The 26,108-nt window shown below is 41.4% G+C and overlaps 1 protein-coding gene across 1 annotated transcript in view; it reads right to left on the bottom strand.

The window, feature by feature from the left end:
- Window positions 1-26,108, bottom strand: part of SLC4A8 (solute carrier family 4 member 8) — an 83,835-nt gene that overhangs the window by 25,233 nt on the left and 32,494 nt on the right. Inside the window, exons 5-14 of the mRNA XM_004388344.2 lie at window positions 25,559-25,719; window positions 23,859-24,047; window positions 22,750-22,841; window positions 21,657-21,814; window positions 20,114-20,201; window positions 18,968-19,114; window positions 18,028-18,128; window positions 4,426-4,600; window positions 3,693-3,826; window positions 1,727-1,972 (exon numbers count right to left, since the gene is read on the bottom strand). Coding sequence (XP_004388401.1) covers window positions 1,727-1,972; window positions 3,693-3,826; window positions 4,426-4,600; window positions 18,028-18,128; window positions 18,968-19,114; window positions 20,114-20,201; window positions 21,657-21,814; window positions 22,750-22,841; window positions 23,859-24,047; window positions 25,559-25,719 — 1,491 coding nt within the window. The remainder of the gene's footprint in view (window positions 1-1,726; window positions 1,973-3,692; window positions 3,827-4,425; window positions 4,601-18,027; window positions 18,129-18,967; window positions 19,115-20,113; window positions 20,202-21,656; window positions 21,815-22,749; window positions 22,842-23,858; window positions 24,048-25,558; window positions 25,720-26,108) is intronic.

The raw sequence follows: 26,108 nt of genomic DNA, 5'->3' as shown, positions 1-26,108 counted from the left end.
TCACATCACTACCTTGGCCATTTCCTGGCTGCTTGTGCTGGAGCCAGACCTGGCAGCTATGTTAGCTTCCCCAGGCCTCCTTATCCAGACCACACTTGCTTCTTCTGTCCCACTGACCACCAGCTTGCCTCTCACTCCAAGTATGTTCTATGCCTACCAGTATGATGTGACTACCAGTATGATCAACTGACACAACCATCCCTGACTACTTCGTTTCATCTGCAAATTTAATTTAATGATTGTACCTTCTAAGAGGTACCATGACAATATTAAGATTCAAAAAAATTATCAACAAGTTAGAATAATAGGAGAAAACCAACAAAATGAAAAGTAATAGGGAAGGTTTTAAAGTCCTACATTTTATGCTTAAGAAATCAATTCCACACATATTAACATAAAATCATTTAAAGAGTTGGGGAGTTCTAGCTTCAAATCAGCACCATTTGAACCAACAGTGAAATGCAACTATGAAAAACACCATCTTGAGCTTTATTAACAGAGAATTACAGTATCCATACCCAAAGTCTATTCAATCCAGGGTTAGTCACTTTTATCTTGTCTTCTCCCCCTAAAATATAAGCCTCATGAGAGAAGATCTTTTGTCTGTCATGTTTACCCACTATGTTTCCAGAGTCTATTACAGTGCTTGGCACATAATTAGTGCTCAATAAATATTTGTTAAATGAATAAATGAATGATAAAAAGAAATCAAAGAATGAATGTTCCAGAAATCAAGACTCCAATACTGGTTAGCAATCTACTAGGCTTCAAAGAGTATGCTCCCTAATGGTTTTTTTTTTTTTTTTCAGTAAAGTAATTTTTAAAATTCTAATAATTTTTTTCTATTCATTCTGATTTTAAAAAGGTTAATGAATAAATAACTAGAATAGTTAACAGTTTTTTTGTGACTAATTGGTAGATGCCTCCAGGGTGTGTGCTTTCTCAGGCAGTTTCCGATTGAAATTATTCACTTTCCATCCAGATCCTCCACATCAGAACTGTACAGCTAGAAAGGAGGGGAACTTGATATGCAGAGTTAAGGGAAGAGAACCTTTAGTCATAGTTTGGAGAATACTGCTCCAAAGGAGAACTGATTTATAGGACCAGACTCTTCTAGATGGGTAAAAACATAGCCAGATATTGGTTTTCCTTTCCAGCTGATCCAAACTATGTTGAACACATGAAGAAAACACAATCTCTTGAATAGAAATGTAGGTAAGTAAATAGGTTTCTAAACCTTTATGATACAGAGTAAGAGACCTCTGGATCTTCAAGGAATTACTACTACATCGCTACCTAATGATTCCCAAGAATTGCTTATACATGCTTTCAGAGAAATAGAGTCCACTCGCTCTCATAAGAACATGGTCTAGGGTCTCAGAAGTCCTTGCAACAAAGAAGTTCCTCCCAATAACTAACTCAAATTCTCCCCACTACATTTGCAGCCTATTTTTGTTTCAATGCCTGGAACCAAGACATACTCTGGAAAGCATTTCTTGAGTCCCCTCTGGGTTTCACTCTTAGTCTACCCTGTCCATCATAATTTTTTATTGTTCTCCTCTGGCAGACCTCCAAGACTCCTCATCCATATCTGAGCTCTGCTTCCCAGAGGGCCAAATTCCTTAACAGAAGCTATAAGCACTGCCTGGAACACTACACCAACCATTAAAAGGTCTTTTGCTCATTAAAAAAAAGAAAAAAGAAAACAAGCAGAAAACACACTTACTAATAGAGGCTAAGATGGTCCAGCTGGCTGTGCATGTGGATTGGGTAGGTCTCTGCCAGGTGAATCAGCTTTTCTATTGCTTCATAGATGAAAATAATGCAAATCAAGGAGGCAAATGCTTCTTCAGTGAAGCGGGTAATGTAGCAGACAAGGGAACTGGCATCAGTTGCCACAAGGACAATACACAGGAAGGCGGTCCACAGTCCAATACAAGCTCGCAGGGAGAGGTATGAAAGAGCGTACTCTCTGAAACAAAACCGAAGTTCATCAAAAAGTATGGATGGATAGGATTAAGAGACAAAGGGTCAAAAATGTGGTTACTATTGTATGAGACCACTGTTATAAAAAGTCAAGAAAAGGTTTTCACACAGACAGAAACAGTCTTTGATGGTTACCAGGGATGGGAGGGGTGAGGGAAAACCACTAACTAGATAGTAGACACGTAATAACTTTGGTGAAGGGAGAGATAATACATAATGAATACATATAATACATATATGAGGGAAGTCAGCACAACATAAGTAAAGGTAAGTCAAGGTAAAGGAAGACACTGAAAGGTACATAAGAGTAAAAGGCAACAATGGTAAATACTAATACATATACAATCCTGCAACAACAGTAATAAACAATAATGTATGAGTGGATACATAAGTAGATATGTAAGCTTAACAAGGGTGGAAGGGCACATAGAAGTACACCCACGTACATATATTTATGTACATGCTGCAAGTATACCCATGTATGCAGTAGTGCACACACAGACACAATCATGAAAACTTCTTAGTCATCACCATACACCTCCTGGGACCGAGACACCGGGCTTGAGGGCTAGGGACCATAGTCTTGGGGGACATCTAGGTCAATTGGCATATCATAATCCATACACACAATGTTCTACATGCTACCTTGGTGAGTAGCAACTGGGGTCTTAAAAACTTGTGAGTGGCCATCTAAGATACAACAATTGGTCTCCTCCCGTCTGGAGTGGAGTGCAGAACATCAGAGAAGACTCCAAAGGACTAATGGACCATATGAACCATGGCCTCCACTAGCCTGAGACCAGAAGATCTAGATGGTGTTTGGCTACCACTACTGACCACTGTGAGCGGGACCACAATAGTAGGTCATGGACAGAGTGGGAGAGAAATGTAGAACAAAATCCAAATTCATAAATAAGACCAGGCTTACTGGTCTGATAGGGACTGGTGGAATTCCTGAGACTGGGAAACTAATTTGCTCTGTAAACTTTCACCTAAACAGCAATAAAATGTTTAAAAAGAAATGTAGTTACTTCATCTCATTTTATTCATACCAGCATTACAATCCAGTTTATCACTAATTCTGATTGCATTTCACTACTAAATGCTATCCTGGGACAACTGTGATAAAGATTAGCTTCATTGGTGGCATTTGCCACAACAAGAATATGGAAAGCATATCCTTACTATGGCAAATGCAAAACATTTCTGCCATTACTGCCCAATGTAATTAAGATCTCATTCTTGCATTAATAAAGAGAGCTTGGCCCTCTTCCACGTGCTCCTACTTCTAACAGAAAATGAGTAAAAGATTTTACAGGAAAAGTTGGGAAACTAGGACATCGCTGAGCCCTCATCTCCTCTATCAACTAGAATATGGTGGGAAGATAGATATTAGGCCAAATTAAAATTGACTCAAAATGAACATAGAAGAGTTTGAATTAGCTAAGGAAATTTTTTAAAGATAAAAAGTTAAGACTTCAATAATGGCTGAGGGACATTTACAAAGCTCTTCAACCATAGGAGATCTGCTCTTTCAGGGATGGCTCTACCTGGAAGCTGGAAAACAGTCCGAATGATGTTCTTTCTTCAGATTTTTCACAATCCAGAATGATGTTTGCTGCCTGTACTCACCTAGGACCCTGGCAATCAACCCTGGCAGCACTCTAACCGCATCCAGTTAGTTTTTAGAAAAACAAATGTCTTACTTGCAGAATTTGAACAAAATCTTTTCAAACACAAGCACTGGCCCAGTACTTCCCAAGATGGTAAGAGCCTGCCCTGCAAACAAGGAATAGGCAATCCCAGTCATGGAGGCTCCAAACAAGGATTCAATTGCACTCTGAAAAGAAAAAAAAAATCACTGAGTCGTTAGTCCATCGGTAAAGCGTAATGTTGGTTTATGTACATTCCTGACTTAGCTTTCATGTGTACTTTGACAGTCGTTTGCTTGTATTTCATCTTAGGAAGAGAGATGTGTACACACTGTCTAAAACTCCTGTAAACAGATATCACTTTAATAATTCAGGTGCCCAAATCCATCCACATATGATTCCTCAACTAAGTTTTGTTCTGCAGTGACTCAATTCAGTATTCAAAAACATACACAAACCACAGTGATACTGTTCACATTATAAGCTGTCATACACAGAAAATCTTATTTCCAAATGGCATCAATATATCCATTTTTAATCCTTGGGGCAAGGGAAAATCCTACTGTGCAATTAGCTACTGAAATTGATATTCAAGCAGAAGAGAGTCTGTTCTGTAGGGAGAACCATATTGCTGATTGGTATAAAGTTGGAAGACCATGGTAATTCAGTAGGAAGAATTCAGTCTCCCTAGTTCTAGCACCAGGAGTTTTCCCCTCAGTGGGCTTGGCTGTCACTACAATTTTTTAAGTCTTGTTTGGAATCATTAGAAGTGGTTAAAATCTCTTACTATGCGTCCCTCAGTGGCTTCTCCAAGCAATCCCCCAAAAGTGATGACAGGTGACATGCAGGCACAGTACAGGAACAGAAAGGAGGCCAAACACTGCAAGCTGAGTGCATCCCGGTAGTCGCTCCAGTACCAGGGGGCCTTCCGCTTGATGTCCAGTACCAAGCCCCCAAACAGCCTGTAGAAACACGGTAGACAGGCCTCTTAATACAGACACTCTTTCACAAAAGCACATGAACAACACACATTTGAAAATGTGCTCTATTTGAGGTAATACTTTCACTTTAATTTGGCCCCAAGTACAGGAGCTCTCTCTAGGGTCAGCACAGATTATATCTGCAACCAAGAGCATGACTTACAGTAAATCTGATGTGTAGGATTGTTACCTTAATATTTACCCCAATTTTTCTAAGTTTAAACCAATCTTTTATTTCTTTGTATCACCTTGACTTCCTCTCCATATGAAAGATCTATGACTACATTTTTTAGTCCCTCTTTTTTTGTTTTAATGTTGTCATCTTTTACATATTGACATCTCTGTTCCCCCATTTTCAGCATTTTAGCTTTGATTTATTTTTGTGACTTCCCTATCTGGGTTTATATCTGGTTGCTCTGTCCTGTGTTCTAGTCTTAGGTTGCTATCTGATGTTATTGATTTTCTAACCTGAGGACTCCCTTTAGTATTTCTTATAATTTTGGTTTGGTTTTTGCAAATTCCCTAAACTTCTGTTTATCTGGAAATGCTCTAATCTCACCATCATATTTGAGAGGCAGTTTTGCTGGATATATAATTCTTGGCTAGCAGTTTTTTTCCTTCAAGGCTTTATATATGTCATCGCCTTGCCTTCTTGCCTGCATGGTTTCTGCTTAGTCCGAGATTAGTCGTATTGACTCTCCTTTGTAGATAACTTTTCACTTATCCCAAGCAGCTCTTAAAATTCTCTCTGTATCTTTGGTTTTGGCAAGTTTGATTATAATACATCTTGGTGGCTTTCTTTTGGGATTTACCTTGTGTGGGGTTCGATGAGCATCTTGGATAGATATCTTCTCATCTTTCACGATATCAGGGAAGTTTGCTGCCAACAAATCTTCAACAATTCTCTGTATTTTCTGTTATCCCCCCCTGTTCTGGTACTCCAATCACTCATAGGTTATTCCTCTTGATAGGGTCCACATAATTCTTAGGGTTTCTTCACTTTTTTAAGTTCTTTTATCTGATTTTTCCTCAAATAAATTTGTGTCAAGTGCTTTATCTTCAATCTCACTAATTCTGACTTCTATTGCCTCAATTCTACTCCTATGACTTTCTACTGAGTTGTCTAATTCTGAAATTTTATTGTTAATCTTCTGGATTTCTGTTTGCTGTTTATGGATTCTTGAAGCCTGTTAAATTTGTCATTATGCTCTTCTATAATCTTCTTAAGTTCCTCTATTGCTTTGTCTTTGTATTCCTTGGCTTGTTCTGTGTTTTGCCTGATCTCCTTATCTCCTTCCTGATCTCTTTAAGCATTCTGTATATTAATCCTTTGTATTCTACCTCTGGTAATTCCAAGAGATTCTCTTCCTCTGGAAGATTCCTTGATTTTTTGTTTTGGGAGCTTGCTGAAGCCATCATGGTCTGCCTCTTCATGTGATTTGATATTGACTGTTGTTTCCGAGCCATCAATAAGTTATATATTTATTTATTTTATGTTTGCTTATTATGTCCTAGCTTCTTGTTTTATTTCATTTTGATATGCCCAAATAGGCTGCTCGTGTGAGCTAGTTTGATTATTGGCACCTTTGAAGCCCTAACGTCCTGTCACCAGGTGGTTAGATCTGTTACTAGGTATGTGAGCCCAGGAGTCCATTTACTTTTCTTGTGTGGATTCAGCTCAGGTGTCCAAGTAGTTGGTCACCAAGTGTGTGGTGCAGGCTTTCACCTACAGTCCTAGATGAACAGGGGTGATTGGAGTAGGTACAGGTATCTGGCTGCAGTAGGGGGTCATGTGCTGAGCAAGGCAGGAGGCTGATGGGTGCCCCTGAGTGTCTGCGAGGAAAGCGTGTCCCTATTCCCTAGAGTGCATAGGTCGGTGGGTTTTGCAGCCGGACCATGGGTACCCAATGCTGCTGGCTGTAAGGACTGGGAGGCACCTCTTATTCTTGGACCCCTGTCACAGGTGGTTAAGTGGTGTGGGTGGAGCCACCAGTCCTTAGGCCCTTGATGTGGGTAGGTGAGGATCCCCCTTAATGGGCAGAGCAGTGTCAAATGTCACAAACCTGCCACTCTCCCATATAGCTGATACAGCTGAATTTAGGCTTCAGGTATATACCCTGTTGTACTGTGCTAATGAGTGCCTATGCTGTTGAAATGGGCCCATACAGATCTATGCAGGAGTGAAAGGCATTCAAAGTCTGTGGACCTCTTATGCCTGTGCCTAGGGAGCTGTGCCTGCCCTGAGTTCCTGGCTTAGGGGAGCTGACAGATTACTTTTTCCTGTTTGTTAATTTTTTCCTTCTCCAAGGCCAGGAGAATGGCTCAGGATGCATGACAGGTCCTACTTCTGGCCCAGGGGACACTGCAAGTGATGAAGCTGGCCCAGGACCTGGTACAGAGCAGGGAGGGAGCAGGTAAATGGGAGAGAGGTTCTTCCCAAACGGGGTGTTTTTTGATCCGTGCAATAGGTTAGACACATGTACATATTTTTTGCCAATTGAGTGCTGCTTTTCACTGGTTCTGGAGGCTTAAGTAGACTCTTCACCGCTCAGTCTCTCCTGATGTGGAATATGCGCCCCGAACATCACTGCTTGCCTCACTGCACACACCAGGTGATCCAGCCTGCAGGGTGCTGGTACCTGTTGGGTCAGGTCTGGCAACTCCTTGCTACTTCTGAACCATCCCTCCCTCCCCCTGCCACTCAGTCCGATTCCTCAACTTTGCCTTTGATGTTCAGGGCTCCTAGATTATCATATATAATCGATTCACTTGTTTTTTTGAGTGTTTGTTATAAGAGGGACCACCAGAAGTGTTTGACTACTCCGCCACCTTGGCCCTGCCTTGGTTTACAGTAAATTTGAATGATTATCCCGAGTATAAAAAAAAAAAAAAAATCAATTTGGGTATACATATTACCCATTCAATAAAAAGTTTTTAAAAAAGTTAACATGAAAGCAAGTATTAGCTTCAAATGTCAAATTCTGAGCTGTTAGGAGGAAATGTGTAAAACCAATCCAAGGTATTAAAATTGTTTATTTTATTATATGTTTTCTAGAAAAAAAGCCACTATCACCTGCGCTTTCCTACCTTACTCTTAAGAAATTAGCATAATAATTCATTCATGCAGTTTACAACGTTATTAGCAGGTACTTCGTGCCAGGCACTGTGCCAGGTAATAGAGATGCTGCAGTGAACAAGACAGACACAGCCCTTGCTCTCCAGGACCAACAGTCTAGCGCAGGAGACAGGCAGTATTGTGAGGGTGCTGTGGTAACATAGAACAGGGAGGGGCATTTCAGCAGAGACTTGAGGATGTACTGGAGTTAGCTAGATGAGGCAGTGGGGCTAGCATGGGTGATCCCTAGAGGTGACAGCATATGGCAGGTTTGAGGTGCTGGAAGCTCAATATGGTTGGACAATATCATGTGAGGGGGAAATATCAGGCAAGGCTGGAGAAGCCGAGTCGTGAAGGGCCTTGTGAACTGTTTTAAAGAATTAGAACTTTACTCTGGTGGCTTGTCAAGTTATTGAGAGATTGTAAACATGGGAGAGACATAATTGAACATGTATTCTGGAAGGATCACTCTGGTGGCAGTGTGATGAATAGAGCATGGGGCAAGACAGGAGGTAGTGGATTAGAGATGAGGAGAAGTGGATGAATTCAAGTGCTATTCAGGAGGTAGACAACAGGACTTGATGGCAGGACTTCAGGGTCCCCCTCTACTTCCCAAGGATGAGATAGATCTAGAGCAAAATATCCCACATCAAAGAGATGGAGTAGTCCTGCTAAAGTGGGTCACTGTTGATAAGAGTGGGGTAACTGCACCAGGGTGAAAGTTGTCAGGTGAGGTCAGAGTGATGAAAGAGCCACTCAGCCCTCTACAGGAGAGATTACCTGGTCTCTTCTACAAATCAATAGCTGGGAAAAAAGGAAGGAGAGCTGTTACAGAATGAGGACACAATAACCAAATGCAAACCTTGATTGGATCCTGTGTTGAACAAATGAACTCTAAAAAGATGTTACTAAGAGAATCATGAAAAGTTTAATATGGATTGAGCATTCAGCAATTTAAAGAGTTACTGCTAATGTTGTTAGATTTGTTAATAGCATATAGTTGTTTTTTTTTTAATGTTCTTATCAAATAGAGATATATACTGAAGTATTTGCAGGTAAAATGACATGATGCCAGTGACTTGGTTTAAAAACAACTTAGAAAACATGAAAATAAAACAAAGTGGAGAGAAATAAATGAAACAAGACTGGCAAAATGCTAATAACGGTTGATGAGTGCAGGGGAGTTTATAATACTATTCTCTCTTCTTTTTTATGTTTGAAGTTTTCTATAACAAAAAGCTAAAAAAAAATAAAGAATGAAATAAAAGGGGAAAAAAAGTGCTACTCTTGTGGAAAGATGCTTAGCCAGTTCTTTCTTTCTGCCTAGGAGCCTAGAGATGCACGATGAGGCCTGGTACCTGTATCCAAGGAGAAAAAAACCAGCTAGCTCTCCTCCTACATTCAAATGCTCTCCCTTACCTAGCTGGGTACAATGGGTGTGCAGGTGGATACAGGGAAGACAGTGGTCTTTCTTATACACTTTTCCTCTGGTTTAGGTGGGTGCAGTTGGGATTCAACTTTTCACAGTTTACAGCACTAACATCCAAAATTTGGGTCAGGGTTTAGTGAAGAGAAGCAAAGCCAGCCATGTGGCCTGCTTTACTTTTAGTCCATCTGGCAATCCTAGTTTAGGCACAGGAACTATCCACAGCTATCCTGTTGTTGTTAGGTGTCATCGACTCGGTTCCAACTCACAGCGACCCTATGCACAACAGAACGAAACACTGCGTGGTCCTGTGCCATCCTCATAATCATTGTTATGCTTGAGCCCATTGTTGCAGCCACTGTGTGAATCCATTTCATTGAGGATCTTCCTTTTTTTCACTCACCATCTACTCTACCAGGCATTATGTCCTTCTCCAGTGACTGTTCCCTCCTGATAACATGTCCAAAGTATGTGAGACAAATTCTTGCCATCCTCACTTCTAATGAGCGTTCTGGCTGTACTTCTTCCAAGAGCGATGTGTTCCTTCTTCTGGCAGTCCATGGTATATTCAATATTCTTCATCAACACCATAATTCAAAGGCATAGATTCTTCCTTGGTCTTTCTTATTCATTGTCCAGTTTCCACCTGCATATGAGGCAATTGAGAACACCATGGCTTGGGTCAGGCACACCTTAGTCCTTAAAGTGACATCTTTGCTTTTAACACTTTAAAGAGATCTTTTGCAGCAGATTTGCCCAATGCAATATGTCATTTATTTCTTGACTGCTACTTCCATTGGCGTTGATTGTGGATCCACGCAAAATGAAATCCTTGACAACTTCAATCTTTTCTCTGTTTATCATGATGTTGCTTATCGGTCCAGTTGTGAGGATTTTTGTTTCCTTTATGTTGAGGTGTAATCCATACTGAAGGCTGTGGTCTTTGATCTTCACCAGTAAGTGCTTCAAGTCCTCTTCACTTTCGGCAAGCAAGGGTGTTTCGTCTGCATGTCACAGGATGTTAATGAGTCTTCCTCCAATCCTGATGCCCCATTCTTCTTCATATACTCCAGCTTGTTGGATTATTTGCTTAGCGTACAAGTAGTATAAGTATGGTGTCTTAGTTATCTAGTGCTGCTATAACAGAAATACCACAAGTGGATGGTTTTAACGAAGAGAAGTTTATTTCCTTACAGTAAAGTAGGCTAAAAGTCCAAATTCAGGGTATCAGCTCCAGGGGAGAGCCTTCTCTCTCTGTTGGCCTTCTCATCAGTGTTCCCCCAGACTAGGAGCTTCCCCACGCAGGGACCCTGGGTCCAAAGGACACACTCTGCTCCTGGCACTGCTTTCGTGGTGGTATGAGGTCCCCATGTCTCTCTGCTCACTTCTCTCTTTTATATCTCAAAAGATTGGCTCAGGACACAATCCAATCTTGTAGATTGAGTCCTGCCTCACTAACACAACTGCCACCATCCTCCCTCATTAACATCATAGAGGAAGGATTTACAACATAAAGGAAAATCACACAATACCGGGAATCATGGCCCAGCCAAACTGATACACACATTTTTGGGGGGACATAATTCAGTCCATGACATTCCACCCTTTGGCCCCCCAAAAAATCACTTCCTTGCAACATGCAAAACATATTTACCCCATCATATCACAGCCAAAGTCTTAACTCCAAGTCCAAAATCCAGAAATTCCTCTTCATCTGTAAAATCTAGAATACAAGTTATCTGCTTCTAAAGGTACAATGGCAGAACAGGCACAAGCTAGACATTTCCATTACAAATGGGAGAAACTGGAGGAAAAGAAGGGATAACAGTCACCAAGCAAGTCAGCAGTCAGCAGAACACATTACATTAGTCCTCAAGGCTTTGAAAATAATCTTCTGTCCTCTGAGACAATTTATGCAATAGCCCTGCCCTCCAGACTCTAGGTACTGGCCACAGTCTCTGGATTTTGAGTGGAGGCCCCTCGGCCCTGGGCTTCAGCTCCGCCTTCCAGGCCCACTTGGACAGCAAGTCTTCTACTCCCTTGGCTTTAGGCACACCATTCTCCTACTCCATCAGAGTTACAACTCCACCCTTAGAAAAACCAGAGGCCATGGCTCCACCCTTTGAAACCCCTGAGGTCATGGCCATACCTTTTGAGACTGAGGCAGCTCAGCTTCTTGAGTTCCTTGTCTCTTCCGCTTCTGCTTCCTGGTTTCTTAGGTTCTCAGCTCCTCGGGCCTCAAGCCCGCATCTGCCCTACTGGGGCAAGTGTTCCAAAGCTCTGTAGCTTCCCCGGTAAGTGCCCAGAGGCAGCCCACTCTGCCAGGAGCCTCCTGCGCACAGGCACTCAGCTCCCTCGCTCCGTGGGTCAGCAAGCCTAGGTCCACCGATAAGTACCCGGAAGCACCCCACTCCACCAGGAAGCCTCCCACGCACAGGCACTCAGCTTTCTCACTCCGTGGGTCGGCTCCAGTGCCGTCTTGCACTGGTCTCCTGGTTCTGCTGCTGTTGGTTCTCTGTCGCTGCTGCTTTTCTGCCGCTGCAGGTTCTCTGCTGTTGCTGGTCCTCTGCCACTGCCACTCCTCTATCCATTCATAGTTTCAAAACTGCTTCCACATTTTAGGTATCTGTTAGAGCACCACCCCACTCTTGGTACCAAATGTCTTAGGCTGGGTTCTCTAGAGAAGCAAAACCAGTAAAGCATATAAATATATATAGAGAGAGATTTATATCAAGGAAACAGCTCACGCAATTGTAGAGGTTAAAACATCGCAAGTCTGTGGATTGGGGTAGAGGCCTCTCCCAATTCAGAGCCGCAGAAGCTGGTGAACCCCAGGTCAGCAGGTCAGAGAGGGGCTCCTGCTCATAGGCTGTGAAGGTCAACGAATTCCAAGATCAGCAGACAAGACTGCAAAGTTTCTCCTGACTCACGTAGCTGCAGGGGCTGGTGAACCCAAGATTAGCAGGTCAGGGAACTGGACTCTTGCTCGCAGGCTGAGAAGATTGACGAATTCCAAGATCAACAGGTAAGCTGTTAGCTCAAGTCTCAAGAACTGGAGGTGAGACAACAAGAGGTGGCTGCTGAGTCTGGAACAAGCCAAAAACCTTGGCAAGGTGACCAGGCAGAAAGTAAATGGTGGGAGGCACAGAGATGAAACTGAGGGGGCGGTGAGCTGCCACAGGCCCTGCCTCTGCCAGTACCACTCAGCAGATTCCATTATGGGGGTGATCACATACCAAATTTCAACAGGGAAGTGATCACAACATTATACAACTGCTACAACACTCAGAATAATGGCCTAGCCAAGTTGACATACAATCTTAACCATCACATACGGTGTCTTAGTCATCTAGTGCTGCTATAACAGAAATACCACAAGTGGATGCCTTTAACAAAGAATAATTTATTTTCTCACAGTCGAGTAGGCTACAAGTCCAAATTCAGTACATCAGCTCCAGGAGAAGGCTTTCTCTCTGTGCTGGCTCTAGAGGAAGATCCTTGTGATGTATCAGTCTTCCCTAAGTCTGGGAGCATCTCAGTGCAGGAACCTCAAGTCCAAAGGACATGCTCTGCTCCTGGCACAACTTTCTTGGTGGTATGAGGTTCCCATGTCTCTCTGCTCGCTTCTCTCTTTTACATCTCAAAAGAGACTGGCTTAAGACACTACCTAATCTTGTAGGCCTCATCAATATAACTGCCGCTAACCCATCTTATTACACCATAGTGATAGCATTTACAACACATAGGGAAATCACATCAGATGATAAAATGGTAGACAGTCATACAATATTGGTAATCATGACCTAGTCAAGTTGACAGATATTTCTGGGGGACACAATTCAATCCATAACATATGGTGAAAGGATATAACCCTGACGCACACCTTTCCTGACTTTAAACCACACAGTATCCCCTTGTTCTGTCTGAATGACTGCCTCTTGGTCTAAGTAAAGTTTCTTCATGAGCACAATTAAATGCTCTAGAACCCTCATTCTTCGCAATGTTATCCATAATTTGTTATGATCCACATAGTTGAATGTCTTTGCACAGTCGATGAAACACAGGTAAACATCTTTCTGGTTTTCTCTGCTTTCAGCCAGGATCCATCAGACATCAGCAATGATATTCCTCATTCCACATCCTCTTCTGAATCTGGCTTGAATTTCTGGAAGTTCCCTGTTGATGTACTGGTGTAACCACTTTTGAATGATCTTCAGCAAAATTTTACTTGTGTGTGATATTAATGATATTGTTCGATAATTTCTGCTTTCTGTTGGATCACCTTTCTTTAGAATGGGTACAAATATGGATCTCTTCCAGCTGGTTGGCCAGGAAGCTGTCTCCCAAATTTCTTGACATAGACAAGTGAGCGTTTTCAGTGCTGCATCCATTTGTTGGAACATCTCAATTGGTATTCTGTCAATTCTTGCAGCCTTGTTTTTACCAATGCCTTCAGTGCAGTTTGGACTTCTTCCTTCAGTACCATTGATTCTTGACCAAAAAACATCTGTTTTTTCTCATTTTGAGTCATGCCACATCAGCAAATGAAAAAAGCTGTTTAAAGTAGAGCAGGGATCATCGAGATAGCAGCTCTTGATTCGTTTTTTCATAACCCTTCCCAGAAGTGGCATCCCCAATAAGGGACATAAATCTGCCCTGGAAAACCCCTTTCCAGAGTGTCCTCCCTGCTGTAAGGCTTCTGGCCTGGGAACACTCTAGCCAGAGTCTCGTTTTTGTTATGTATGGGAATGCAGCAGCGTTACTGCCTGGGTCAACACATTGTCCTAGCCCTGACTTGGAGGGTCAGATAATACAGAACTCAGAGCACTGTTTTCAATTTTTTCTCCTTCTCTTGAAATGGCTGAACGTCAACCAATTCTTTTTGGTACAGTGACTGTGTATTCCTTCCATCTTTTTTTGATGCTTCCTGCATCGTTTAGTGTTTTCCCCATAGAATCCTTCAATATTGCAACTCGAGGCTTGAATTTTTCCTTCAGTTCTTTCAGTTTGAGAAATGCTGAGAGTGTTCTTTCCTTTTGGTTTTCTATCCTAGGTCTTTGCACACTTCATTATAATACTTTATTTTGTCTTCTCGAGCTGCCCTTTGAAATCTTCTGCTCAGCTCTTTTACTTCATCATTTCTTCCTTTTGTTTTAGCTACTCTGTGTTCAAGAGCAACTTTCAGAGTCTCTTCTGACATCCATTTTGGTCTTTTCTTTCTTTCCTGTCTTTTTAATGACCTCTTGTTTTCTTCATGTATGATATCCTTGATGTCATTCCACAACTCATCTGGTCTTCGGTCATTAGTATTCAACACGTGAAATCTATTCTTGAGATGGTCTCTAAATTCTGGTGGGATATACTCAAGCTTGTACTTTGGCTCTCATGGAATTGTTCTAATTTTCTTCAACTTGAACTTGAACTTGCATATGGGCTATTGATGGTCTGCTCCACAGTCGGCCCCTGGCCTTGTTCTGACCAATGATATTGATCTTTTTCATCATCTCTTTCCACAGATGTAGTCGATTTGATTCCTTGTATTCCATCTGGTGAGGTCCATGTGTATAGTCACTGTTTATGTTGTTGAAAAAGGTATTTGCAATGAAGAAGTCGTTGGTCTGAAAAATTCTGTCATGTGACCTCCAGCATCGTTTCTATCATCAACGCTATATTTTCCAACTACCAATCCTTCTTCTTTGTTTCCAGCTTTCTCTTTCCAATTGCCAGTAGTTATCAATGCATCTTGATTGCATGTTTGATCAATTTCAGACTGCAGAAGTTGGTAAAAATCTTCAGTTTCTTCATCTTTGGCCTTAGTGGTTGGTACGTAAATTTGAATAATAGTTGTATTAACTGGTCTTTCTTGTAGGCGTATGGATGTTATCCTATCACTGACAGCATGGTACTTCAGGATAGATCTTGAAATGTTCTTTTTGACAATGAATGTGATGCCATTCCTCTTCAATTTGGCATTCTCAGCATAGTAGAAATATTATTATCTGATTCAAAATGGCCAATACCAGTCCATTTCAGCTCACTAATGCTTAGGATATCAATGTTTCTGCGTTCCATTTCATTTTTGATGATTTCCAATTTTCCTAGAGTCATACTTTGTACATTCCACCTTTTGATTATTAATGGATGTTTGCATCTGTTTTTTCTCATTTTGAGTCATGCCACATCAGCAAATGAAAAAAGCTGTTTAAAGTAGGGCAGGGATCATCGAGATAGCAGCTCTTGATTCGTTTTTTCATAACCCTTCCCAAAAGTGGCATCCCCAATAAGGGACATAAATCTGCCCTGGAAACCCCCTTTCCAGAGTATCCTCCCTGCTGTAAGGCTTCTGGCCTGGGAACACTCTAGCCAGAGTCTCGTCTTTGTTATGTATGGGAATGCAGCAGCATTACTGCCTGGGTCAACACATTGTCCTAGCCCTGACTTGGAGGGTCAGATAATACAGAACTCAGAGCACTGTTTTCAATTTTTTCTCCTTTCTCACCTTCCTAGAGTCTACTCTACCCCATCTTCAAATGCCTCTCCATCCAACAAGGATAACATTTCCTAAGTCTCTAAGTTTTGCTCCACTGTTGTGCAACATGATATGCATAAAGCAGGTTTTCCACCTCCAAGGTATGCAACTAATGGTTTGGAGAATTGTAAACCCCAGGCTAAAGTGGTTTTTGTCTGTGCAGTTCAGGAAGGTCCAGAAACTCCTAGGATGTCCAACTAAGGGGAAGGTTCACATTGACACCTCCACATATTTTGAGATTGGGAAAGGAACCAGAGTTGGCATGGAACTATGATCCCTGATGCAGGTATTAGGACACCAGACCTAAAAAGCTACACTGGGAGAGCAGCCATGTCTCTTGAGGTCATTTACTGAGGACTCTGAGGAAAATATCAGGAGCTCAGGAAGAGGAAGTGTCTCCCACACTATACTCTGGGTGCAGGGAATCCTTCCTTTCAGCTCTGTCAGTTTCCAAAGTTCCTGACACAACATTATAGGAGAGCTCCCTCAAACTCCATTTGAACTACAAACAAAGGTACTTGGGGTTTGTGATTAGGCATGTATTGGTCCTGATAATAAGGGATTTTCTTTTGGGACTTCAGTCACCATTACTGAGATTCTAGAACTATTGAGATCCACTCCAATGGTCTCCTAAACCCCCATGTAATGACTTCCTCAAAAGCCCTCCTAGTCTGGGGACCTGCTTCCCTTACCTACTGTAGTATATTCTCCTTTCTTTGGTGCCAAAATAAACCTGAAATCTCACCTCTGTATGGGTATCTGTTTGGGGAAGACCCTTTACCCTCAATTCCACAACTTTCAAACTGGGGTATGAACACCCTTTATACTCAAAAGATAAATCCTAATTTGGAAATGCTATCAAATCCATATTCAATACTCTTCCAAAAAAAACACCATCCCCTCTATCCTGGAACCCATCCTAAGGAGTGATGCTTCTCTGGAACTGCCTCTTAATACCAGGCCTCCCCACCCAGTTCAGACCTTTCCCAACTGCAAAGAAAATGTTGAACTCACTCTTGAAGGTTGCTCCCTCTCTTTGGTGACCCTTCCCATTCAAGGGGTTCGTGCTTTCCTCCAACACTCATTCCCCAGCACCTAGCTATCTTTTCCAACCCTCAAGTACATTCCTCCAACCAGGAAACATACTTTCACAGCAGAACACTGCTAGTTAAGTGCCATTCTCTCCTGCTTCTTTGTCTCCTCTCCTGGCTTCTCCTTGAATTTCCAAGGTGGAGGGGGGGACAATTTCCACAAGTCCAAAAAAACAAACCTGCATTTCTATTGGGTGGAGCACTGAGAATGAAAGAATAAGGAAAGCAATTTCTAGCAAGGAAGAAGAGAAGGTGAAAGCAAGGGAGTGGAGGACATTAGGTTGCTCTCCATGATCTGAGTCCTGTCCTGAGAATCTCCATACGGCATGTCCTCCTCAGACACAAGCACAACTTAGAGAGCCAAAACCTAGTCTCAACCTTCTCCCATGATCTGGGGACACCTCTGGATGCCATTCCAATCCAAAATATCATCCTCTTTTACCACCCTTCTACCTGGGAATAAAATCTAATCTGGGAACCTGCTTCCCTTACCTACTATAAAAGACCTTCTCCTTGGACATCTGTCTTTAAAACCTTACCCCAGAAGAGTATATTCCCTATTCTGAGACATACTCACTCCTAAGATAGTATTTATCTTCCTACTCTAAGGGAGTTTCTTAACCCAGAATGATCACTTATCATTTGTTCATTCCATGCTACAAAACAGGCATCACTCAAAGTATTCATTCATTCATCAGATATTAATTGAGTACCTACTCTATGCCAGGCACTATGCTGGATGCTGGGAATATAATGGTGAACAAGACAGATGGGGTCCCTTCCCATATGGAGGAGTCTAGCAGGAAAGACAACTAATCAAGCAATAATAATGAAGTGTGATAAGGGCTATAACAGGGGAGCTCAATGCTGTGACATCACATAGCAGGAACACCTAACCTCATCTACAGAGAGTCCTGGAAGGCTTCTCAAAGGAAGTGGCACCTAGTTGAGACAAAGGATAAGCAGGAATGAGACAGAAGATGAAGAAGGGAGAGTGTTCAAATTAGAGGGAACAACATAAGGGAAGGACTGGAGGTGAGATGAAACATGGTAGGTGGTTTGAGAAACTTGAATGAATGAACACAATATTTGATATATTTGTAATAGTCAATGGTTCTATTTGAAAAGTCATTTCTAGACCATAAAGACACTACAGAGAAGAAAGCTGAAAGCAAAGAGTATGCTTCATTCCTTTACACACCTTCTGCCCAGTAAGTAGCATCAGCTGTGAAACGTCCCAGAACTTACCGCCCAGTGCGCTGAAGTTCTGGCCCACTGTGGCCCCCATGTGGTTCTGGTTCTATGTGGCATATGTTTCCATTTGGAACTCCAGGCATTTTCCTTTTCTCCTATTAAGAGAGGGGCACAAAATTAGTAAAGTCAGCCATCTATTCTGTCCTACCTGTTAACAGGTGGGCAAGATGATGGGATAACCCAAAATCAGCCCAAAATGCCCAAGTGTTTCTCTGTAACGTTTAAATGCATTTTTTTATTTAGAGCAGTTTATTGACCTTCCTTTGTGGGGGGAGGTAATATATATATATAAAATTTTCTACTAGTATCTGGCTCTTCACTCTGCCTTGCCCAAAAACAGGAAAAATTGGGACTTTGGCATCAGATATGACCTACAGTTCAAGTTTCAAATTTGCCTTTGTATAATCTCACTTTACCTTAAAACTTTGCCCTAGAAGACAGGAGTTTTTCTTTTTTTTTCCCCCTCAAGTTTTATTTCTCATTTGTAAAAACAGGAGAATAATACCTATTTGGGATATTGCTGTGAAGATTAAATTAGCATATTTAAAGTACCTGGCCTTTCCAACTTTAACATGTCCAAAAAAAGTATGCAGGAACTCTGCTCTCCCTATACCACTTTCTGTTTTCATCTGATGGCTTTGTACATGATGTACTACCCCCAAAAATGTCCTCCCCTCTCCACTCTGCCATTCCACATGAATCCTTCAAAACTTGGCTTAAAATTCATCCACAGATAATCCTGACTGACCTCATCACACTTGAGCCGATCTATGTTACAGCACCTTCACTTTTTATTACTGTTCTGACATTCTAGGTGCCCCAATAGAGGGGCATGTCTCCATTTATTTAGCATAAACCCACCAGTCTTTGCTCTGTCCATTGTGGGCACTCAGTAAGTGATGCTAATGACCACTGCCTGATGTGCATACATTACCTGGGAAGGGACATTTTTGGGTGGCTCAATTCTAATGGTGGGGTCCCATTCCCCTGGAGGGAGCACCGTCACCTGGTCCAGGAACTCATCAATCCCTGCCAGGAGGTCATCTCTCTCTTTTGCCTTATATGCCACATCATGAAAAATCTACACAGAAGAAAAAACATTCAGGAAAGTTGAAAGTAACTTCACTTAAAACAATCATCAACTGACATGGTGAAGGATGGATACAATCTCTTGATCTTTATGTCTGTCACAGGGATCGAGATGCAGAAAACTGAGTACTTGGAGAAGTACAAGGATAAATGGATAAAAGGATTTAAAAAAAAAAGAACCAGGATGAGATAGGTCAAAAAGAACTAAATATATATCTGTTCGTATTAAGTAGAGATAAGACAGTGACTCTAAAGTTGTACAATTCTATTATCTCCTCAAAGAATGGAACAAAAGGCAAGATACATACAAAATTCTCCTGATCGTAATGGACAGAAAAACTGGAATGGAATGGAATTACTAATGATGTTCCTCTACGTAAGAAGCCTCCCAATCAAAGAGAGCTTATAAACACAGCCCGCATCTCCCTTTGCTTCCTGAGACAAATGCATCAAAAGCCCTGCTTTCAGCTCACATGAGCAGGGTAGTTCTCACCACTCTGCATTACAGGTTCAGCAAAATGTCTAAATGCCTTACTATGGACATGTCAGGACATTCACATTACAGTGCCCGAGGTCATACACCTGGTCCCTATACAACTGGTCTCATTTATATGCAACAGCAGTGAGGTTTCCTCATGTAAATAGCTTAGATGCATTTAATTAACCACCCTCGCTAGAAAGTTAAATCAGTTTTAATGTATTCTCTCTAAGTATCCTCCTTGGCAATAATAATTTTCCCAGAAAAAGATTTCTCTGCCTCCTTGATTACTCAAAAAGGGAGAGATGACATAGGAGGAAAAATCCCCCAGAGGGCTTGGTCCCCCCCGCCCCTCATCCACAATAGGCTCTCAGAGACATCCCCTTAACTGCTTCCCAGCAGTCATTGCAATTATAATTATTTTATCCCCAACACCTAGCACAGTGCCTGACACAGAGTACGCTCAATAAATATTTACAGGATGAATGATTAAAAAGCAGAAGTGGGGCATACCTCATCTGTCATGATGGTGGCCATAGATCTGCCAATTTCATGGTACTGCTGGCCTTTCCCTACTGGACCCAATAAAATAAACAAAAACCTGGCAACACACACAGAGGATGAAATTATGTAAGTAAACATAAAGAAGTGGCATCTTACGCCTCTCTAAACGGCAGAACGTTTTTCTCTCCTATCAAACAGAAATAATCACTGCACCTTCAATAAACAGCGGCATACTAATGATGGAACAATATGAGTTGCCGTGACCTAATAGCTCCACTATGGGCTTGGGTGTGACTCCATTCAATAATGTGGTTACATTTCTGAGAGTTTCCATAGACACAAGTCCTTGCCATAAAAAGGACAGTGTTTTCAAAACATGGCATTTTTACTGCACTGTAAATTCAAGGTTATCTGAATCCCATTCATTGCTCTAATAAGAAAATGATGGGTAGAGAAGAAGGCTAAAGAAACTGAAATGATTAAACCCCACAGAGGAGTCTAAACTGTGTTCTGGACATCTGAATCTTGTGTTATTAATGGGACTCTGAATTACCTGCATCACCAGAGACCAGGAACAGCCTTTTGAACAATAGGGGCATATCTGCAAATGATACAAACCCTGCCAGAACTGTGGAAAGAGAGAGACACCAATACCTTTGCTCAGAGACATTGCCCTGGGATACGGCTCTATAGAACTGGAAGAGTTAAGACTTAGGCTTGCCATCATAACAAATTTGGCCCTTACTATGCCCTTCTAGGAGCCCTGGTGGCATAGTGGTTAAGAGCTCAGGAGCTAACCTAAAGGTTGACAGTTCGAATCCACCAGCTGCTCCTTGGAAACCCTATAGGGCAGTTCTACTCTGTCTTATAGGGTCGCTATGAGTCGGAACTGACTTGACGGCACCTAGCAACAACATGCCCTTCTAATTTCCTCAGTTTTCCACTTCCAAGGCTGTAGGTACTATGCAGTCCAAGCCTTAAGAATCTTAGAATTCTTCTGCATGGTGGTTAATCAAATATACCCCAGTTTTCTGGAGAAACCCCCAGAGTATGGCCCCCGGGCACCCTTTTAGTTCGGTAATGAAGTCACTCCCGAGGTTCACCCTTCAACCAAAGATTAGACAGGCCCATAAAACAAAACAAGACTAATGGGGCACAACAGCCCAGGGCAAGGACTAGAAGGCAGGAGGGGACAAGAAAGCTGGTAATAGGGAATCCAAGGTCAAGAAGGGAGAATGTTGATATATCGTGGGGTTGTTAACCAATGTCATAAAACTATATGTGTACTGTTTAATGAGAAACTATAAGTTCTGTAAATCTTCATCTAAAGTACAATAAAAAAATTTTTTTTTTAAATGTACAAAATAAAAAGATGGTCATAAGTGCGGTTCATCATAAAATATGTGTATATATCCCAGTTTTCTGAGTTTATACAGCATTCTCAGAATTAATTAATCCTAAATTTTGGTATTAAACTAGTTTCTCCCATTAGAGCTCACATAAATCTGGATTTTAGTTAGAATGCACTAAGATTGGTTATCTTTGTCTTTACCTTGTTGGGATCGGCACTTCTGTCAGGCCTGAGAGAAGAACAGCTGGAGACAGCCTCACAAAAGCAACAATGGGGCGGTCCAGAGTATCCACCTCTCCAACCAGGACATTTGAGGCCTCTGCCCCAGTGGGAATTTTTTTCATGAAATGAAGGTCCACCTGAAAGTCCAAAATAATCCTCTGACTGGGGAGCCATCACCTCAACATCAATCATCCTCCTCTTACTTTACATTCATAATGACATTTTATAGTCTATCAAATATTTTCTCATATTACCTCATTTGATCCTCACAATAACCCTGTAAGGTGGATAAGACAGGTCTTATTAGCCTCACTTTAAAAAAAAAAAAAAAAAATGAAGCAACTGAGACCCAAGAAGTGAGGTTGACTTACCCATGACCACACAACTTTTCAGAGATAGAATCAGGATTTAAATCCAGGTGTTCTGATTTGAATTCCATCACACTATGTTCCTCAAAGAGGAATGCTTTTGAAGATTTGGGTCAAATTGTTTCCATTTTCAAATGTTTTAATGCTTTATCAGAGGTTTCAGTTTTTTTCTAAATAAAATGGGAAGCTTTCTGAGAAGTGACATGACACTGCTGTGTTTTAGAAAGATAGTGTGTCAAGGAGAAAGAGAGCAAGGAGAACTGGAGACATAAAGAGACCAAGGCTGGAACCAGTAAACTACTTCTATGGAAGGGCTTGGATACTAAAGTCACAGTCCCAAAAAGAGTTTCAACCACACGGGAGTTTTAGGAGACAACAGCAAAAGTATTATTCTGACAAAACCCACAAAGGTTAGAAGGAGCAGCTGGAGAGCAGGTATCAAAAAATAACTGAGAAATTAAGAGGTCTGTGTCAAGGAAGACACTCTGTGGCTATTCCCAGTTTCATCATGTTGAATCTGGATGAACAAACTAATGAGGAGAAGGGAATAGGCTGGGGTAGAAGGGAGAAGACATAAGCAGATGGGCCTCCTTTTCTGCAGACGGGGCTCTGGTCTTAGAAAAAGGATCTTGAAATACCAAACCTCACCCAGCTTCTAGCAATTGGATCCTAGGCTATAAGCCAATTCCCATATCTCTGCTCACCTTGCTTAAATCCACAGGGCTGTGTTCACAATTCATTCCATTTTTTACTTCAAGATTTGTAGTTGGAACAGACTGAGGAGACACAGTTTGACCTATTTGGAGAAAATGAAACCGAATTCTCTTGAGTCCCTGCCCTTTTCCCCTTCTGGCTCACCCCATCCACCATCAGTTGGCTATGACTCTCTCTTGAAAACCTACAGGGGGAAGAAGTTGAGATGCTGTGAAGCCAGGACCCACACATACCTATCTACTTGCCTACTCATTAGGGTTAAAGGGAAGATAGAGGTCTCATTACTTCTGTACCTTCTTCCTGAACACATTTATGACCCTCTTTTCTATCTCTATTAAGGCAGTAATCCTTAACCAGAAGGGCATATCAAAGACCCCTATGAAGGACTCTTCAAAAGTATAGCTTCCTAGGCATATCTCTTGCACATTGTGATTCAGTAAATGTGGAGACCAGGAGACCAATATAGACTGACCTTGCCTGGCCACAGAAAAGGTAACTAATCAGCAGCTGAAAATCATTGAGTGTTTATAACCATCGTGTACCGAGCTAACGCTTTTATATGGATTAACTTGTTGAAGCTTCATAATAATGGGGTAGGTCCTATTATTATCCCTGTTTTACAGATGAGAAAGTGAGACTTGAAGAGGTTTAGTAGGTTGCCCACTTTGCAGATGGTGAAGCCAGAACTTGAAACCCAGAAGTTGGACTCAAGAGCTTCACTACTATATTTTGCCTCCTTCTAAGTTTCTAAAAAGAATCACATTTGGCCTAAAAAGCTCCAGCTGACCTTTTGTGGCCCCAAATAGACCCTAATGTAGAAATCTTCCAAAAGCCATGTTAGTTTTGATGCTACCCTGGGGCACAAGTCCTTTATCTTGAGTCCACTGAGGTCTATCTGACGTGTGCATCCCTGATGCTACACAAGAAAGATGGGTACCATCCCAGCCACCCATCTTACCCATCACCAAAAAGTACTAAGTATTCAAATTGGCACGGAGCATATTAGACAAATGTAGCTCCCTAGTAACTTAGCATCTCCAACTAGTTCTCAAATGTCTTATTTGTAAAGACAGAGAGCAGTCATTCCTAAAAATCTTACCATTTTTGTCCATTGAATGTGGATCAGACTGCTTCTTGCCAGCCTCAGCAAAAGAGCGAACAATGGGAATGAGGTTGTTTCTCTTCTTTTCATTCTGATGATGATGCTTTTTGAGAAGGGCTTCCCGCACTTTAATCCTCACGCTGTCATTCAGGTCACTGGACAGTTCTTGCTGGTCCAGGATCAGGTCTGGAAAGTAGGCGCTGACATGAACACTCGGACTGATGGTCAACAAACCCAAGGAGGCCAGTGTCAGGAGGGGTGGGTGTGAGGGGGATGGGGTAGGTGAAGCATTTCCACCAGGGTCACTAAGGTGCAATTTCAGTTTCAGTGTCTGAAAAAGCTAGTGATGATAGCATCTGTGAAAATCATACTTTCTCATATAATGAATCATTATATTATTAAGAACAGAAACTATTGAGCATTTAATATGTGCCAGGAACTATATTATGAACTTTATATATATAATCTAATGCCCATAAAAATCATGAGAAGTACATATTATCATAACAATTTTTACAGATAGGGAAATTGAGACCCAAATAGTTACAAAATTGCCCAAGGTCACACAGCTAGTAAGCTGCAGAGCTAGAACTCAAACCCAGGACTGTTTGACTCGAAAGTCCACATTATTACCACTTTGTTCTGCCATCTGCCAAAGTTCCCCTGCATTCCTTTCCTCCAGGATTTTAATATTGCTGTGATTGTTAAGGGGAACTGTAACTGTAAAACTCAAAGCTGAATGTGGGACCTATAAGAATAATTAACTGACCACTCACTGCCAACAATTATCATCAAGCATCAACCTTAAACCTGTCTAGCCCAGCATAGCTGAGGGGGAAAACAATTCAAATACCTGGTGTTGAGAGGCAGTTGGCACAGTGGTTAAGAGCATGGGTTCTGGAGCTAAAGAACCACATTCTATCCCAGTTCCACCACTTTCTAGCTGTGTGATCTTAGGCAAGTTATATAACCTCTCTGTACCTTAGTTCCCTCATCTGTAATATGGAGCTAATAATATCACTTACCTCAGGGGCCTGTTCTGGAAAATTAAGTAATAATGTATATGAAGTTTTGATTCACAGTAAACACTTGATACAGTTTACCTATCCTTATCACTAACATTATGAATATATCAGATACCTGATATGAAGAACCTTGGCAGTTTTACTTCAATTCTACCTATCTACCCCCAAGCCTCCCCTAAACCCCAACATATTCTCAACTTCTAACTCCATACATTACTATCCAAGGCTAGAAGCAATGAATGAGGATCCATGTTTCTGTAACTTTAGCCTTTATACTGATTTATACTTCAGGATCTTTCATCTTGGGGAGGAAAAAAAAGAATCTCCACCCCTCTATCTACTACCTCTTCTCTCTCCTTTCATTTATGGTTCCCCAAAGAAAAATTCCTCGGCCCCTTGCAATTTGGCTACCCCAATGAAACTGCTCTTGATAAAAATCATCAATAACCTTCCAGTTGCTAAATCCAATGGATATCTACAGTCCTCACCTAGCCTGACCTCTCTGCAGCATTTGGCCCTAATGAAATGAAATGAAATTCATCCCACAGCTGAGGATGTTAAGGCTGGGAAGTTAAGTGACTTGCCTAAGGATATGGAGCCACTTTATTCGTTCCTCTACACCATACCTCTTAGTTTACACAAAAATTCCTGTTTTCTGTCACCTAACCTTACCTGAAATTTCTTCTATGCTGTTAGCACGCATATCCAGAAGGACCGTTCCATTAATAAGGCAGCTTCTTAGCTCAAAGAGACTGTGCAATGAAAGGGTTGCCACGTAAGGCTTGCTCCAGCGTTCTCCCCCATCCTCAACATCTTCTTCAAACTTCAGCCATCTGAAAGGATTACAAATAACTAGATGCCACAGAAAGTGAGGAATTTTCAAGAGAGAATCTTTAATGGATGCCACAAAGAATGATATCTGAATAATCACATTGAACACTGTAGGATTTAATCTGTATGTTCAGGGTACACTGGTAAGTAAAAAAAAAAAAAAAAGCAGGCTATAAAACAGTGCAGGATTGAGTATAATTTGATTTCAGTTTTAAGAAAAATTTAAAAATACATATATGGGTATAAGACACCAAAATACTATATTCCTCATTATCCCTGGGATAGTGAGATTACAGATAATTTTCTTTTTTTTTGTTTATCTTTATTTTCTAATCTTCTGTAATGAACATGCATTACTTGTGCAATTAAAAAAATAGATCTAACCTCTATC

The sequence above is a fragment of the Trichechus manatus genome, unplaced genomic scaffold, assembly GCF_000243295.1.
Source record: "Trichechus manatus latirostris isolate Lorelei unplaced genomic scaffold, TriManLat1.0 scaffold00209, whole genome shotgun sequence".
NCBI lineage: Eukaryota > Metazoa > Chordata > Mammalia > Sirenia > Trichechidae > Trichechus > Trichechus manatus.
Note: the sequence above shows the minus strand (reverse complement) of the source record. Positions and strands in the feature narration are given on the sequence as shown.